At 33.4% G+C, this 14,141-nt stretch overlaps 1 protein-coding gene across 1 annotated transcript; it reads left to right on the top strand.

The window, feature by feature from the left end:
* The first annotated feature begins 4,461 nt into the window (after positions 1-4,461).
* On the top strand, positions 4,462-7,564 carry LOC113728219 (mitogen-activated protein kinase 3-like). Its single transcript, XM_027252785.2, has 6 exons — positions 4,462-4,766; positions 4,875-5,004; positions 5,443-5,580; positions 5,712-6,044; positions 6,166-6,349; positions 6,899-7,564. Exons 1-6 carry the CDS (start codon positions 4,600-4,602, stop codon positions 7,066-7,068), a joined length of 1,122 nt encoding a protein of 373 aa, XP_027108586.2. The 5' UTR covers positions 4,462-4,599; the 3' UTR covers positions 7,069-7,564.
* Positions 7,565-14,141: the final 6,577 nt, after the last annotated feature.

The following is a 14,141-nucleotide window of genomic DNA, read 5'->3' as shown; positions in this document are numbered from 1 at the left end:
CTCCTCCCTTTACTACTGCATCTTAATGTTTTCACAATTGGGTATGGGTGGGAATTTAAACATTTAACTTGGGTACAAACGGAATAGCAATTTTCTTTTTGCATGCTTCAATGCTAACAAGTCACATTAGGAGACGGATAGCATAATTCAACGTAGATACTAACTGAAAGAAGGTTCAAATTTTTTATTTGAGGACGGTTACTTGACTTTAGGAATTCTTTTATTTGTGTTTATGGCTTAAAAATGTTGCAATTTTCGGTATTTCTAATGGGTGGATTGTGTTAATGCTGCTGGTCCTTGATATTCTGCTAGTCGTGAATCGATCGAATCGATCGAATCCATTGTTTGTTAGGCTGTAGGCGGGCTTGGTAGGGAATATCTTTTTGGAAGACGGGGTTAGACCTGTTTGATTTATGCGACAACATGGCGGCATGCACTTGTGGCTGGGATGCATCTTGTGATCCCGAAATTTAGCCATTTTCTATGGGTATTGATTTGAGTGTTGTATTTGGTTTTTGTTTTTAATGCATCTTTAATTACCCCAAAAAAAAAAAAAAAAACAAAACAGAGGGTCAAGCTAATCTGTAAAGTTAAGTCCAGGCAGACTTCCGTTTAAGGTTTACAATTCAAAATATGCGCTAAGGTGGGGATTTCTTGTCTACGGCCTGATTTCTTTGGATACTGAAAAGGAATTAAAGCTTTAGCAGCGCTTCCATATTGTTTGCCTCCACAGCATCAAATCGTGGTTCCCGAATCTGTTTCATCGTTCGGAGCCAGAGCAGCTCCCAAGACTTTCTACTTGCTATGAGATAAATTCTTGAGCAACCCGATCCAATCTTCCCTGAGAAAAACCTGCCTCGACAGAAGGTTCGTCTAATGTAGTACCAAACGTTACACAACCAATAAGAGAAGTTGGCTGAAACTACCGTTCAGTTTTTTTTTTCCCCTCGGTATGGTGTATCCATTCTGTCCTCTCTTTTCCCCCTGGGAGTCTCTGTGATGTCCTGTAAACGTTAAGGGATTCGCCTGAAATTTGAATTGTGAGAAGTAAAGTGTGCATTTTGATGATTAAGGGTTAGATTAGCAAATTCTGTCGGGTTGATATATTAACATAGGCAACGGAAAGCGGAATTCAATTTTGACTTCTTGCGCATTTGAGGAGCATTATTTTGTAAACGCAATATTGAAACTGAATGCTAAATTTTGAAAGTTAGGCAGCTTAACTATTCGAAATTTTGAAGTTTTGTAGTCCAGAAAATAGTGAAGTTTGCAGTTAACATGCTATAGTCGATGAGCTATGATAAAGTTTCTCGTGTCAAAAAGCTAAATATGGTCAAGCTGCTGCAAAATTGTCTTCCCCCCAAATTACAAAAGTAACAATTCAGTGATCAATTGTCTAGTCTTGTTCAGAAGTCCACAAGAAAAACAAATGATGACTATGGTTTTAGTTAAAGAATGAAAACCTCAGAAGCGTTCCATGCCTTTGCCTTTGACCTCCAAATATGCATAAGAAATTAGGACAGTTCCATGTTACAGAGACGTAGAATAATTCAACCTTCTTTTTTTCAACTTCTCTAATTGAAGTTTACTTTCTAGTCATGCTTACTCGAGTTTTAAGACCATTAGACCAAAATAATATGCTTCCTCTCGCTTTGGACATTTTTTATGTGATGTGTATGGTCTCATTTAATGAGCTTAACCAAGTGTAGTTCGTTCACATTCATGAAACGGCCACTAATAAGTACGTTAAAATTCTAAGCAAAGCAACCAAATTATTTATTAGCAAAAACATTAATTTATCTCAAGCAGAACTTACTGCATGTGAGAGTCAACACTTTGGAACAGATGAACACACTTTCATTCTGGATAGGCAATTGACCCGAACAACATCACCAGGCCAACGGTGGAGACGGTCTATCTGTTTTTGTTTGCTTTAAATTGTCAAAATATTATAGTTTTGACAGAATAGTGGTTCTCCAGCTATAGCTTCTCATGTGTCTACACCTTTCACCCAATGAAAAAAGGACAAGCGTTCTGAAAAAAATATTTACCGGCACTTTAAAGAAAACCGAAAAAGTATTTTTTATATGCAAGGCCCAAAACAAAAAAAAAAAGAAAAGAAATAAAAATAGAGAATAAATTAGTCAAGCCCTTAATAATTTTTTTTTTTTTTTTGTTAATAAGGGAATCTGTAACCGTTATCCGAGAGTACATATAGGATAACCAGGTGCATTAGACAAGTTCTATTCGATGGGCAAAAATCCGAATTGATAGGAAGTGATGATACCAACTCTACCGACTCGACCAACTCAAGAGATTTAAAAAGTATTTTTTTTTTATATGTGCAAGTACAGTAGGAAATCCCTCATCATCAGAACTATTCTTTTTTATTTTAGTGGATGTGTGACATAATTTTTGCCTCTTTTCTTTTTTTTTTTTTTTAATGTCGTATTGCTATATTATTATTAATTCCAAATTTTCCAACCGCAGTTTGTGGCGTAAAGTTGACGCAGTCTGCGTAGGGAAATGTGTCACCAAGTCAGTCGTCGGTATTTCATGTTCATCCATGCTGATAGGGAGGGAGGAGGTCCTCCTGCAGGCTGCAATCTGGTCAAGCATTGACATCTAACGAAGGCTGCCATTTCTTCTCAAAAGTCAAAACAAGGCTCGGTTATTTCGTCCGTCAACCACTCAACCTCAACTCGCTCTTATAGGGGGTAATACAGAATTGATCAACTCAAACAAAAGGGCAACTAAAAGGACAACAAAATGTAACCATTAAGATTCCCAATTTTGTTCCGATGGAATCGAATATATCAGTATTATCATAAGAAATACTACTAACTTTCATAATTGTTAATCACAAAAATTTAAGAGATATCATTAGCGGTTTTACAATTCTTTTCCGTAACCAACGATAAGAAAAATACCACTCCCTCCGTCCCACTTTAATAGTCATGTTTTTCTTTTTCGTCTGTCCCAAATTGTAGTCCACTTTTCAATTGAAAAATGTAGTTATATTTTAATTTTTCTAAAATACCCTTATTCAATGTAAGTTGTTGTTACTATAAACCTACTCTATTTAACGAGAGTTTATTCTTTTTTTACCATCAATTCAAGTTTTCATAAAATTGTACTCTAATTAATGTGAGGGTATTTTAGGAAAATAACTATCTAAATTGATTGTTCCAATAAAATTAACTACTTTTTATTAAACTGTGTGAAAAAAGACTCAGAACTATTAAAGTGGTACGGGGTAAGTACTGCTACATCTTTTAACGACATAAAAGGAATCAGCGTGAGCAAGACCAAGTTAGGATAGGCCCACGTTCTTCACAGCTCCAAACTCCAAGATCAAGTAATTTAAAGCTACAGGGAGCAGGCGGCTGACTTACACATCGCTCGTTTCTGCAAATAGAATATTCTATTCTATTTTTATTACATGTCTCGTCCTTTTATTAATTTAGTAAACAATTTCAATGTATTCTTTTTCCTTTTTCAGTATACCTTTACACATCTTTCTTCTTCTTCTATGTATAAAGTCTGAATAGGGGTTGGTGTAAAAAAAAAAAGTATTATAATTTATTTTGTCAAATATATCTTTTCAATATTCATTATTTTTTTTTCTGCTGGTATCTTATCTATTAAATTGTTCACCCTATATAAGTACTAACTAGTATAATAAACACACACAAACACATACACATACCACCCTTTTTCAGCCTAACAAAACTTCCAATGAGTCAATTACTGCAAAAAAAAAAAAAAGAAAGAAAAAAAATACAATTCTTCTATCCATATTTCTAAACACAAAACCTCCAACAACTACTAAAAAATTTAGTATATTTTTAAAAAATTTTCTTTTTAGATTTGTACTCACATAGATGATAGAACGTGTGCTATTTCCACTAGTTGTCGCTAAATGATAGGTTGGCCAAATCTCTACTTGATCCGTACGCTGTCATGAATTTTCAATTATGATCACAGAAGTATTTATTTTTGTCAAACTGCAAAATTCCATTTAGTACAAAATTGGTTTTTTATTCTTTGAAATGGAGGGTGAGGATGGAGACTAAAGATGGAGCAATATGAAAGAAACTAGTAATATTTAATATCTTTACTCCATCAGATCGATAATATTTTGTCACCAAATGGTTAAAATTTTTATTTAAATTTTTTTAAAAAATGGCGAGGATTATTATTATTATTATTATTTTAAAACTGAAGATTAATTTATAGATAAATGACAAGTGGAGGTGTGGTGGAAAAATTAGGCACATAAATAAATATATAAGAGCAGTCAAATGGCAACCGCGTCCGCTTCTTCCGACGTCCTTCCTCTTCATTGCCCGGCAATTCCCCGTCCATCTTTCTCACAATTTCCCCGCAGACTTCATTGATCTCTATCATAGCATTATTCATGTACATATAAATATGTGTCATAGATTCAGTTATTGACTCAATCCCAGAAAAGGAAACACACGCACACCCACGACGCAGAGAGACGGGGAGCAGAGCTAGCTAGCTCCAGCCTGAAGCTGATTTAAGTATATATAATACACGGACGAGCAGCAAGAAAAAAGCAAAACAAGGAAGAAGATGGCAGACTATAACATGTCCGGAAGTCAGTTCCCCGAATTTCCAGCGGTTTTTACCAACGGCGGGCAGTTTGTTCAGTACAACATCTTTGGAAACCTGTTTGAGGTCACCTCTAAGTACCGCCCTCCCATCATGCCTATTGGCCGGGGAGCTTATGGAATCGTCTGGTATTGATTTTATATCAGGCAGTTGAATTGAAATTAATTGATTTTTCTCGATCAAATCGAATTTAATGTTTATCCCTGATGTAATTCGTTTCGTTTTGTTTCTTGAAGCTCGGTTTTGAATTCGGAGACGAATGAGATGGTTGCTGTAAAGAAGATTGCCAATGCTTTCGATAATTACATGGACGCCAAACGTACTCTCCGGGAAATCAAGCTTCTTCGCCATTTGGATCATGAAAATGTAACTCTTTCACTACAGAGCTTGCTCTTCTTCTTTTTTTTTTTTTTTCCTTGTTTTACTGTTATCAAGTTTATCTTCAGCTTAATCGACTAGCATATCGAGGACTTTCCTCATGAATACACTTTGAAATCATATAATCGAAATTTATCTAATACTGCAAGGTCATTTACCTTTTCAATTTTATCGTTTGTTTTCTGGAAGACTATGATCTCCCTGCCTAATCCACTGGATGAAAGGGTGTTAGCATTAGCCCAGCAGACAGTAGGTATTCAGAAAATGCAATTTTTCTTGCTTGCAATTGTGCTGAGATGTTGATTGTTTGCCTGCGTGTTTTGTTTCAAAACCAAGTCTCCAGCTGATCTATCATCTTCATAGTAGAATTAAGACATGATTGCTTCTGGGACTTAGCATATTGAACAAGGGTTCTCACAAATGCAGGTAATCGCCATAAGAGATGTGATTCCTCCGCCCTTGAGGAGGGAGTTTTCTGATGTCTACATAGCCACAGAGCTCATGGACACTGACCTTCACCAAATTATTCGATCCAATCAATCTTTGTCCGAAGAGCATTCTCAGGTCAAACCCTTTTTCCTTCAATTTAAGTTCATGAATTTGATTCCATTCTTTTTAAGAAATCGTTGATACTGAAGAAGTCTTGAAATCCTATGAGCTGGAACTGACATTTTCCTTAATTGTTCAATTTGCAGTATTTCTTGTACCAGATCCTTCGAGGCCTGAAATATATACACTCTGCAAAAGTAATTCATAGGGATCTTAAACCAAGCAACCTTTTGGTGAATGCAAATTGTGATCTTAAGATCATTGATTTTGGTCTTGCCCGCCCAAACACGGAAAATGAAGTCATGACAGAGTATGTTGTGACTAGATGGTACCGGGCACCTGAGCTGCTCCTAAATTCATCAGATTATACTGCCGCAATTGATGTCTGGTCAGTGGGTTGCATCTTCATGGAGCTTATGAACAGAAAACCATTGTTTCCTGGAAAAGATCATGTCAACCAAATGCGCTTATTGACTGAGGTAAAAGAATTATAAAAGCACCCAAAAAAAAAAGAACATCTAGCTCTCCTGAATTTTTTTTTTTTTTTTTTTTTGACGATCAACCATGACTGATTTTCATCGTTCTCTTGCATGATTTTAGCTTCTAGGAACACCCACTGATGCTGATCTTGGCTTTGTACGACACGAGGAAGCAAAAAGATATATCCGGCAACTGCCACGTTTTCCTCGGCAGCAGCTCTCTAAAGTGTTCCCGCATGTGAATCCATTAGCCATTGATCTTGTTGATAAAATGTTAACATTTGATCCAGCTAAAAGAATTACAGGTGACTTTCTTCTTCACTGCAAGCTGTTAAATGATTCTGTCTGCCAAGATAGTTACACACACACACACACACTTGCTAACAGCCTCCCAAACCCCAGCCCACCACGGACTAACAGCACAATCATTTTCGCCCACCATTACCTTTCTTTTCTCGATCCTGTTGACCATAAACAGTCTCGGTTATACACATGCATTATCCTTCCTTGGTTACTTTTCTCTTCGTAATTAGTAATTAAACAGGTCATCATCAAGTAGTGTCTGATAATATAATGTTAAATAGATCAAGGAAAAATCCTTAGCTCTGCAGAGATGCTAACCATCCTATAAAGTTGAAGTACTTCAGTTCAGTTAGGCGAAATTTATGCCATGTTTTAGTTCAGAATCGTGTTCGTACTCCCCGGGTCCAGGGGAGTCGGGAGTACCATCACACTACATTTTTATTCTCAGGGACGAACACCTTTAGACTGGAGATGATATATTTGCCCTTTTATCCTTCCGTTTAACTTTCGTTCCATCTGAAAATGACGACTTGCTCCTCTTTAATTTGCAGTTGAAGAAGCACTTGCACATCCCTACCTTGCAAGATTACATGACATAGCTGATGAACCTGTCTGCTCAAAGCCATTTTCTTTTGATTTCGAGCATCAAGCTGTAGGAGAGGAGCAGATAAAAGATATGATTTACCAGGAGGCTGTGGCACTGAATCCAGAGCATGCATAAATATGATGGGAAAACCGCCTTACGATTCCTTTCCTGCACATAAATAAACACGATCAAGAGTTCAGTTTTTGCTTGCATAGGCTCCGTGTCAGTTGATGGAATATGTTACAAGCTAGTTTAGGAAACAAATTAAAACTTCTACAGCTCAATATTGGAGATATTCTTTGATGGTAATTTATGCTGCATCGGGCGGAGTCTGTGGCAATTGCTTTGATGGTTGGTCTCTTTACCTGAACAAGGCATCCAATGCTCTGCAAAGAGTATGCAAGTTTATAATCGGATCAAACTCTATATTGATATTTTATTTTTAATCTATGGTTTGATTTGCACTATTCTTTTTCTCATATCTCGAGTTGTTGTATTTTTGTCCAGTGGAACTGTGAAAGCCACTGTGTTTGTACAGGAAATGCAACTGAGTGTAACTTACAACTGTAACGCACTTTCAATTAAAGTAGATGGTGGGGAGTCCCATATAATATGAGATGTTTTTTTCGAATGCATTTTGTTCATCGGATAGAGAATTTGTGACCGGAGAATTTCCGCGCTTGAAAAGAATACATTTTTTAATTATTTTTTTATTTTACGAACGTCATATCAGAAATTGCAACAATATTTTTTTTAAAAAAAATATCTCAAATATTCTACTATTCCAAGAAAATTTCTTATTCGTCAATTTTATTTTATTTTTTGTATTTTATGGCATCAGCAATAAAGAGAAAGGGTAGTAGTACCAGCAACTAGTTACTGCCGTGCCGCCGTTGCCTGGGAACAGTTGTCATGTAACGTCAAAGTCGAAAGATATCCAGTGAGGAAATGGGATTTGCTTCTCGCAGCATGATCTATTGATCTGTGGGAATAGTTGTGGGTTGAGATGAGTAGGCTTTGTCATGGCCCGGTTCGTCTGAAATCACCTGCCTCCACTCACAAGGCATCTGCAATGGAGTGCCATGGCACGGGCCCATTACACGCATCATTCTAACGATGCGTGTAATGGTGGGCCCATAGTCAATAACGGACAAATACTTTTTAAGCCGGACAAAATTTGTATTGTTATAAAACTAATAAAATAAGCTACTTTAATATCAAGTGAAATATTGGAGAAAGAAATAGAGAAATAGAGAGTGATATTCTTGTATTCCAACAAGATACAAAAGTCCTTCCAAAGGGTCTCAATGTACCTCTATATATAGGTACTACAAGATTAAAGGTGCATCAATTCTATTAAACACCCACTATTACAAGAACATGAAGAAACCTATGAAACGGTTTCTCCACTACATGAATGAATTTATGGATTGTAACTTCTATACATAATGTAGCCATAAATCATGAATTAATCCTCCTGGGAATACAAAGCGACATCCATACTTTTAATTGTTTCATAACACTCCCCCTTGGATGTCCATTACACAAAGAATATGCCTCGTTAAAACCTTACTAGAGAAAAATTCATTGGGACAAAAACCCTAGTGAAGGAAAAAGAGTACACTATTCCTGTGTATTAATTTCTCCCCCTGATGCAAACATCATTTGAGATCTTTTAATCATCGCATTCCAATATTCTTCGCCAATTGCACTGAAATATGGTACTTCAGGACCAAGTATCTCTTCATCTTTCTCTTGCGATCTAAAAGAATCCTTATTAGGATCTAATGATCTCACAACCATTGGAGTACTTAATATATGTGCCTTATCCATATAAAATCGCTTTAATACCTTCCGGGTATATGCAGTTTGGTGGATAAAAATTTCACTTTTCAAATGCTCAATTTGTAAATCAAGATAGAATTTTGTTTTTCCAAAATTCTTGATCTTAAAATCCTTATTCAAATATTCAACATTATTTTGAATCTGTTCAGGAGTTCCAATCAAATTTAGATCATCAACATATACAGCAATTATCACAAAATTTGATCCATTTTTCTTAATAAAAACACATGGACATATTGGATCATTGGTATAACCTTCTTTTGTCAGACATTCATTGAGACGGTTATACCACATACGTCCAGATTGTTTGATCCCATACAGAGACCTTTGTAATTTAATAGAATAAATATTTTTAGAAGTTGATTTGCATGCTTCAGGCATGTTGAATCCTTCGGAGATTCTCATATAAATATCATTTTCAAAATTTTCATATAAATATGCAGTAACGACGTTCATTAGACGTATATCTAATTTTTCATGTATTGCAAAACTCACAAAATATCTAAATGTAATAGCATTCACTACAGATGAATACGTTTCATCATAATCAAATCCAGACCTTTGTAAAAATTATTGGGCTACAAGTCTTGCTTTATACCTCACAATTTCTTTTTTCTCATTTCTTTTTCTCACAAATACCCATTTATATTCTACTGACTTTACACCTTCAGGTGTTTGGACTACAGGTCCAAAAACTTTTCTTGTAGCCAGTGAGTCCAATTCAGATTGAATCGCATCTTTCCATTTTTTCAATCATTTATATACTGACATTCATCAACCGATTTAGATTCATGATTCTCATCAATTTCTATAATATCAAGTGCTACATTTTATTAGGCTCCAATTACATTTTTTTTTTTATGATTTCATTCTCTTCATAAGTTGGCTCTTCAGGAGCAACCTCTTCAAGAGGTTGAATTTTGTCATGACATTTAGTCTCCGGAGATATTTGAAATCAATTTATACCTTATTTAGGTAGGCTGGCCTTAAATTTATTTGTAGCACTTGTGCATGTCCTTCAGGGACATCAATTTTAACCAGAGTATTTCCTGCAGGAATAGTTGATTTAATGACTCTTCTGGAGTCGATAATATATCTGACAATTGGTTTGCAGTTTTCTGCAAATGAATAATTTCTTGAACTTCCCGTTCACGTTATTTTGTATGAGAATCGAGGAAATCCAATTTTTCAAGTGATTTCCTTTCGGCTGATTTCTTCCTCCCCCTAATGTCGGGAATCGTAACTCATCAGAATAAATAAATCATTTAATAGATCACTCATCAAATATTTTACGATATTTAATCGTAAAAAGTGATTCATATCCGACATAAATTTTAAATTTGTTTTAGAGCCATATATAATATAAAGGGGATATGTATAAATACTTGTCGACTCTCAAATATTCTCACTTTTGTCAAATCATATATCCATTGAGATCAGTAAACTTCTGATTTACTGCATGTGATGATTATAAATCAAATGAGAATGAAAACAACTATATCGATAACCATTTCTCTCTCGAATGGTTATTATGATATAATTAACCTTTATTTCATTTGATTTCTAAACATGATCTCTATTATTGTCTCATTTAGTGTCTTAATTTGATATCCATTTCAACGGATATTCAAATTCAATAAATTTTTCGAAACATCGTAAAAAGTAGTGCTTTATTTATGATAAATTTTTCTCCTACAGGGAGAAATATAGTAGTGGCTCTTCTGGAGCTTTCAATCACTTAAACATTACAACATATTGTGTTTGTCTCTCTCATTGGAATATAGTATATATAGTAGCACTTATTAATGAGACACATATCATTGTCACCATAATTCTTATGAGACAAATATCATCACCATAATTCTTTGATCCCAAATGTTTAACATCCATTTCTTCTTCAGGAAGAAAAGTCAATTACTCTCATAAATTAAATTAATCACCATACACCTTCAAGGCGTTTAAAGAAATTTGCCATGTGAAAATGCTATTATAATTTTTATTTGTCAAATGTACTTCGGGACATTTGTCTTTAGGATCCTTATTTTCTTGTTCTTATCATTATTATCCTACTTCAAATGGTAACTTTTTCTTTTGTTATGGTAAAATACATATTTACCAAAATCATAGTCATGGCATCAATCATAACTAGTAAATTGAAATATAGTCACATTCACTTCTGGGAATGGACTAGAATTAGCATGCAATAAGTACAAAATACTTCTCAAAATTTCTCTTAATATTGCTACTACAGGAGCATATTAGAGAAATCAATTGTGGAGAATATCATTTTCAATACATCTTATGAGTAAAATTTTCTCGACACAATTTCAACTGAGAAGTAATTCTGAAAATTGCAGAATTATGTTCTTGTAACCATAAGTAAATTTATCATACCAGGCTTTTGAAATAATGACCATCTTCTAGTGGCCAAATATTTTCGTTAAAGAACGACCATCTTCAGGTGGTCGAATCTTTTTCTTTAAATATTTCAAAGGACAAGAGATCCTCAAATATAATTGATTTTCTATAATAGCATCTCCAAAACTCAATGCATCAGAATATAAGTATTTATAACAAATAATTTTAAAGATAAATAAGTAGAATTAAAAGGAGAAATATTATCTCAAAGATGTCAAACAGTATATATGTGTGTTTAATGGTTGCTCAGCAATAGGCACTTATATTTTTCGATCATTTAAATATTAGCCATAAGAAATTGAAATAAGATTGTGAGTTAGAAATTTACCTCAGAATTTACTTGAAGAAATGTGAGCAGAATTTCGGCAAAATCTTGTGTTTCACTTTTGTTCAAGGTAGAGCCTCTGTTTTCACCTTTTGCTCAAAAATAGAGACTCGTGCTGATAACGTGTTATAAAACTAATAAAATAAGTTACTTTAATATCAAGTGAAATATTGGAGAAAGAAGTAGAGAAATAAAGAGTGATATTCTTGTATTCCAACAAGATACAAAAGTCCTTCCAAAGGGTCTCAATGTACCTCTATATATAGGTACTACAAGATTAAAGGTGCATCAATTCTATTAAACACCTACTACTACAAGAATATGAAGAAACCTATGAAACGGTTTCTCCACTACATGAATGAATTTATGGATTGTAATTTCTATACATAATGTAACCATAAATCATGAATTAATTCTCTTGAAAATACAAAGGGACATCCATACTTTTAATTGTTTCATAACATGTATGGATTATTATGAATTCTTTGCATTTGAGGTATCACATATTTGTTTAATAATTACATTATTATTTTTTTAAAAATAATAATATATTATTTTTGAGAGATAAAAAAAATATTATTCAAATTTAAAAATTAATAATATTATTTTTTAGAAAATAAAAAATGAAAAAGGTAAAAAATTTAATGAAAGTTAATAATTTATTTTTAAAAAAAATAATGAAACTGTTTTTAAAAAATTAATTTATTTATTTATGGGATATGAGTTGTGCATTATTAAAATAAATGTTTGATTTAATTGTTGACCCATGCTATCACGCCTTGTAGAATGTAATATATTGTCAATGAGAGTATAATAAAAGGAGTTATTATCATTTTATCTCGTTAAACTATATCATTACTATCAATTTACCCCTAACGTTTTCTTTAGTCATTTCACCCCTATAAGTTATTCAACTCAACATGTTTAGAAATTTTAGACAAAAATACTCCATTATTCTATAGTATTATCACATTGTTATTATTACTTTATCCCTTATTATTACTTTATCCCTTAAAATTATAGTGATACAATCATTTTAATTCATAACATTATTTTTAGTTATTTTATCTCATCGTTAATTTAACTAGTATGGTCAAAATTTTTTAAATGCATTTACCGTTTTTTCCATTTTTTTTAAAAGACAAATGATCATTTTTTTTCCGACACTCGGTATTTATCTATTTTACATCCACATCCACTCCTACTCTATTCTATTCTAGAGTGGGGATCTAACTAGGCCTATGAGGGGACCGATAGGAACTGAACCACCATCGGATCAGACGAGTGCATTACATCCGTCTAGATTTGAAGAGCCACACTTGTGGCAATTAGTCAAACCTTACCTCCTACCTCACCAAACCTTAAAAACTTGATGGTGGCCAACTCCTTTAATAAGAGTTGGTTGTAAATGCATTTACATTTTATTATATATAATTAAAAATAAAAAAGTTTGAATGGTTATTCTTTTTTTTTTTCACTTTAAGAGATCAAAAAATATAAAAATAAAATAATTTTCTCAATTTTTTTTCACACTTCTTAATATTGGGAAAAGAAAAGGAGATAGAAAATTGGATTTTGCAAAGAAAGAAAATCAAGAAGAGTCTAATATTTATCGTATTACTTTAAAGTTGTTGGGATTAAGATTAGAATTTGGTGATAAACAAAAAAATGAAATAATTTTAAATAGTAAAAGTATTTAATTCTTTCTTATTTGTATTTAAAAAAAAAAAAGAATTGAACTCTTTCTCTCTCTCTTTTCCCCTCTTCCTCCCAATTTTTTATTTTTTTTAATATTAATAAGATTGCCAAAAAGAAAAAAAATTAACACTTTAACTTTTTTTTCTTGATATTAAAAAGGGGAAAAATCACTCTAAATTTTTTGTTATTTTTATTATACAAAAATGAGGGTACTGTTTTCTAAAGTTCTTTAACTTGCGAAGTTGGTTTAATGGTGAGATAAATTGCCTAAAAAATAACTTTAGAGGGGTAAATTGATAATGAGACTATAGTTTATGGGGGTAAAGTGATAATAGTTTTAAGAATTAAACATGTTTTTTCGCTTTAATTAACAAACTCCTTTAAATTTGACCGTTAATCTTGAGGGTAAAGTGACTAAAATATAACAATAAAGAGAAAATTGATAATGGCGTCGAATGTTAAGGGAGTAAATTGATAATAATCCTAATAAAATATGAGAAAGTAAAATGTTAACGTGGCATGTGGATTACACTCTAAAGAGTATAAACCATTGGGGATGCCCTAAATTGTATGTAATACTACATTGGTCTATCAACCATACAATGGTGTGGGCTGTCCCCCTCCCCCCTCCCCTTTTTGTCAAAAGGGCTGTCCCCGATTGTGATCGTATGTTTGATGGCTTGCAAACAGGATAATAATTGCGCAAACTTCTTCGCAATGTACCAAACTGATTAAGCTCTAATTCTACAACATAGCTAATTAAAGTTGAGTAATTTCTTTTATACGATATAGAGCAGAGGTCTGCAAACACTAATCACTAACTAGTTCTCTGTAGTTCAATGGCATTTCTAATTGAGAATGTGTTTCTTCAAAGCATCCACAACTTTTCAATGGAATTATCATTAATATGCTAATTGTGCAT

This window comes from Coffea arabica, chromosome 1c, assembly GCF_036785885.1.
Source record: "Coffea arabica cultivar ET-39 chromosome 1c, Coffea Arabica ET-39 HiFi, whole genome shotgun sequence".
NCBI lineage: Eukaryota > Viridiplantae > Streptophyta > Magnoliopsida > Gentianales > Rubiaceae > Coffea > Coffea arabica.
Note: the sequence above shows the minus strand (reverse complement) of the source record. Positions and strands in the feature narration are given on the sequence as shown.